Source organism: Volvox carteri (assembly GCF_000143455.1).
Source record: "Volvox carteri f. nagariensis unplaced genomic scaffold VOLCAscaffold_363, whole genome shotgun sequence".
Classification (NCBI taxonomy): Eukaryota; Viridiplantae; Chlorophyta; class Chlorophyceae; order Chlamydomonadales; family Volvocaceae; genus Volvox; species Volvox carteri.
Window position 1 is genome coordinate 3,340 of NW_003307892.1, and position 4,487 is coordinate 7,826.

Genomic DNA, 4,487 nt, shown 5'->3' on the forward strand with positions numbered 1-4,487 from the left:
AGGGCATGTTAACCACACCTTTCATTCGTCCATTCATTCATACATCCAATCATTCACGCAGACAAAGAAATGTAAGCACACGCGCCTGCCCTGCAGTAGTGTGGCCCGGCACAATGTAGCTGTAGTAGCTGGTACACAGTAAGCACAGTAAGCTGGTACACGCATAGCACGACCACCAGCATCTCGAGAGGCCTTTTCAGCGGCCAGCTACTAAATAATGCATGAACGTCACATAGAGGAAGGTAGCATAATACGAGCCGTCAACGATAGGACCATCACCGCCAACCGGACTGCGTGAACCTGTCTCCAGTGCGTCACGCAGCACACTGACTGCCTTGACACTTCCAGTTGAGGGATCCATGTCAAGGTCGGCCAACCTGTCTGTCAGTGAATGGCGGTAAGTCAGCCACAAACCAGTCTGTACCTAATTCCAGGTTGGATAGAGCCTACTTGAGAGTGGCGCGCTGGTTCTGTTTGTCCTTGTAGTTGAGATCCTGGGACGAGATGTTGACATGGGGCATGCGCTTGCTCAGCGCGCGCAGTGCAGGGAAGCTGATGAGGTATGGCCCGATCATCATCATCTTCCGGGGGTTGATGAGCTGGCGCCTGCAGCATGTGTTACAGCGTCGACATTGCTGATCCTATTTGGTACCAGTCATTCGCCCGTGAACACATGGCCATGCTCCTGGCTTTTAATGTACCCCACAGCAGGCCCACGTACCTTAGGCGCCAGCCAATGTGCATTTGGTCAATAGTCAGCACCACGGGTTGGAGCACGGACACCCACGTCACTGCAAGGAGCAATGTAAAAAGCTACCTCCTCCGGCTGGCGTTGTTGTCCTTTGACGCTGAGACCCCGGATGATACCCCGCAGCAACTGTTGAATTGTGCCGTCAACGAGTCCTGAATGTCAATCGATGTCCGATGGTTAACAAGTCAAGGCATGTGTACGCGCACGCCAGCCTACACTACTCACGCATGCCGACACTGCATCATACCTCGTTGTGATGTTTCGAGCAGTCGGACGAGTTCACTGCGTGATGCATCTGCCTGAGCATATGCCTGTAGCCTCACTCTATCAGCCTGGAAAAGGGATGTCCGCCGCTTAATCTCCCTGTCCAGCGCTATTCGATCTGCCCGCGGATGTGACCGCCTTGAGCTCAACATGTCCCACACGCTCAAGTCCCTCGGCAGAACGGAAGGGGACAATGACACGTGGGTCTGTCGCGACTCGCTGTGTCGCAGCGACTCGCTGTGTCGCAGCGACTCGCAGTGAAGCAGCATCGGCTGAACGCTTCAATTGGTGATTTCTGTTGAGGGCCAGACACGCGGCACACGGCCATCCAGCTGCGGAGGAGAAACTGCAGACAACGGACCGGATGGAGTCGATTTCGCCGTAGTATGCTGGAAGCTGATTATCCCGGAAGAATGTATCCGCCTGTGGCGCCATGTCAGGATTCCCATGTGGGTTAACATTTGTCAGGCAGACCAACACGCTAGCCTTGCCTTTGCCCGACCCACATGCACTGACCTTATCAAACCGCCATGCCATCAACAACCCGGGGTACCAGGCTAGCGTGCGCCCTGCATCGCCGCCCGTGTCCATGATGGCGGCCTCAATGTCCCGCGGCCCCAACACACCCGCCTGGGAACAGCCGTATAGGCAGGCGTAACATTCGTCGCGCAGTCCAGGGCACGACATCCCACCGATAACACGGCGCCGACGCTCGGCTAGTTGTTGCAGGAAGGCGGGGCACGCTGGACGGGCGCCTGGCATGGGTAACGGACCGGGCAACGGCGCCGTGCTTCGAAGCCCGCGCTGCGACAACAGGTCTGAAAACATGGCCTGCATACCGGCATCCGTATCCAACACTGCCGGTGCGAAGGCTGCGAAGGACGCATACTTAACTCCACAGCTAGATCCATCGAAGCCACAAAGCGCCTGAACACAAAATTGTGGGTACAGGACCGTGCATGGCGCTGGGTGGCCACAGCAACACAAGTGAACTGTGTGCTGGCGTCCACAGACTCTGCAATCAAGCTGACGTTTCTCCAGGACTTCCATAGCAGAGGCCGGAGACTTCTCCGCCCCGAATACCTCCATGCATGCACCATGGTTCATTTAGCACCGTTCGACACAAGAACCTATGATGATAATATAAACTGGCATACTTATTACAATGGTTTACCGAGATTTTTAGAAATGCTTCCCTACTGTCTAAATACCTTCAGCTTTTTAAAAGGATCACGCCTTAGATATTGCTCAACAACGGCATAGAGATGTATAAGTATACCAAAAGCACTTCCAGCGCCGCGCACTGTCACGGATTAATGCATACACCACGCTTCCGTACAACAAGAGTTTGGTGCGCATGTAAGTATGGGTTGCGAGCGTATCACAGTCGATAATCTTACAATAGTATTACATGCCTACCCAACTTCAGCGTTTAGCGTTGATTACATAGAAGATAGGTTACTTTCGGGTAGGAGTGGCGAGTAAATGGCCGCTATAGATGTCGCCCTGGAGGACACTGCGGAAGATGGAGACCCTCGAGACCAGCTGACACGAAGTCCAAATGACGCGGTATGTCCTTTCTTGCTTTGTGGCTTCCAACCATGCAAATGCGCCATGGTGCACTTGCAGCCATTCGCCTTCACTCGGGGTTTATTCAATTCTCTGCTGTGTCTATAGTCGGATGTCGCGGCTCTCGCGACGTGTCTCCACGATGTGCTGGACGGGGACGATGAACGGGTAGATGCTGTGCGTCGTCAATTCGAAGAAGTTCTCGGCGTCTACTCCGTTGGTGAAGCATGGGAACTGTTCCGAGGTGAGAGATTTAGATTGTTGATCACAGAGAGAAAAGCGCGAGTCCGTGCCAGAGACGTGGGGCGGCGATGTCCCCGTGCTGTGCCGAGAACAACCGGAAACTTTGCGAACGGTGTTTTGAAAGACAATGTGCCCTTCATTGCAGAGGATTTCCAGCTCTCCCCGCTTCGCGCCGCCATGGCACTGAGAGGGAATGTACCGGGCCTTACCGTCTCGGACGCGAAATCCCTCTTGTTCAAGATCAAAACGGCATCGGAGGGGGCCGTGGAGGATCAGGGACACAGGGACGCGGAGACTGGCACCGTCGAGGACGCGGCGGAACTGTGGTCCCGATGAGTGCACCAGCCGGCATCACCGAAGCAGAGGATGTGCCACCCCGCGTCAAGTCGCGTGGTGCTACTGGTAAGTGGCGACGTGAGATGTGTGGTAGGGAAGAGTGGGCAACCTAGAAAGGAGGAACCCACCTCACCCCACCCACCCAATTGCATAATGTTATACATACCGACGTCTATGAAACATCATACCATATGACAACAGATATGCCCCCTTGTTTTACAACCCTGTATAGGCGAGTTCAAAACAAACTGGTCAGAGCTTGGCGGTATAGACCCATATGCATGCTGCATCAGCGGCGGCATCAGGGGGTGGTTCATCGGTGCTAAGACTGGCAACATCGAGAATATTATCAACCACGTCAAAACACGCCAGCACATGATGGCGTGCAAGCAAGAGACACAGCGGCTCAGCCAGCAGGGTGGCCTTGTCGCGCGGCCCATGCCACCACCTGGAGTGCGAGACGTCAGCTGTGCCTGGCCACCTGACATGCGCATGCATCTATATGGCATGTCGGACGAGGCGGCAGAGGAGGAGTATCAGCGCCTCTACAGCCAGTTTCAGCACAGGCGCACACGTCGGCGAGAGCAGCAGCCCAATGCCTTAGACAGTGGGCGCCGCATCTTACCGCGCACTTCACCCACTCCTGCACCTGGAGCGCGCACCGTTGGTCCCAACATGGATCCGGAGGCACAGCGCATCGTCAGCCCCGACGTGGCGACATGGATATCAGCGATAGCGAGTCTGGTGAGGGAGTCCATATGGTTCGAAGCGGAGGGGGTGGGAATGTGCGCCTGTTTCTCTCCAGTGAGAGTCCGGAGTGGTTCACCCCACTGAGTATCATAGAGCTGGTGCGCGAGGTGTTCACTCCTGGCAGGATCGACCTGGACCCATGCTCGTCCGCGGCTGCGAACACACGTGTTGGGGCGACAGTGTATTACGATATGGAATCCGATGGTCTGTTGGAGTGCAACGCGTGGATGGGCAATGTGTTTGTCAACCCGCCTTTTGGGGTGCACGGTGGTGCAAGCTATCAGAGCCTGTTTTTCCAGAGATGCGCAACAGAGTACACGGCTGGTCACATTCACCAAGCAGTACTGCTGCTGAAAGCCGCTGTGGGTTATGCGTGGTTTGATGCCATACTACAATGGCCTGTCTGTTTTCTGCGCCAACGTTTGGCGTTTGTGCGTGGGCAATCTGGGAGTCAACAGCAGGAGGGAGGACCCCTGACATGGGGAGCGCGGGTAGCCAATCCACACGGAAGTGTCGTGGTTTACATGGGCCCAGACGTGCAACGTTTTGTGTCAGTGTTTGGTTGTATGGGCGG

The 4,487-nt window shown here is 55.3% G+C and overlaps 2 protein-coding genes across 2 annotated transcripts in view; one reads left to right on the forward strand and one right to left on the reverse strand.

Annotated features, from left to right (window-relative positions):
* Positions 1-446: 446 nt before the first annotated feature.
* VOLCADRAFT_108679 (uncharacterized protein) lies at positions 447-2,289 on the reverse strand (the record flags this gene model as incomplete). Its single annotated transcript, XM_002959556.1, has 4 exons — positions 2,047-2,289; positions 1,532-1,980; positions 1,377-1,438; positions 447-606 (listed from the first exon to the last, which is right to left on the reverse strand). Exons 1-4 carry the CDS (start codon positions 2,120-2,122, stop codon positions 447-449), a joined length of 747 nt encoding a protein of 248 aa, XP_002959602.1. The 5' UTR covers positions 2,123-2,289.
* A 108-nt stretch (positions 2,290-2,397) lies between these two features.
* The window catches only part of VOLCADRAFT_108680 (uncharacterized protein), a gene marked incomplete at its 3' end in the record, with an annotated part of 4,292 nt that continues 2,202 nt past the window's right edge, over positions 2,398-4,487 (forward strand). The window contains exons 1-4 of the mRNA XM_002959555.1: positions 2,398-2,584; positions 2,693-2,828; positions 2,973-3,229; positions 3,396-3,907. Coding sequence (XP_002959601.1) covers positions 2,812-2,828; positions 2,973-3,229; positions 3,396-3,907 — 786 coding nt within the window. The 5' untranslated portion in view covers positions 2,398-2,584; positions 2,693-2,811. The remainder of the gene's footprint in view (positions 2,585-2,692; positions 2,829-2,972; positions 3,230-3,395; positions 3,908-4,487) is intronic.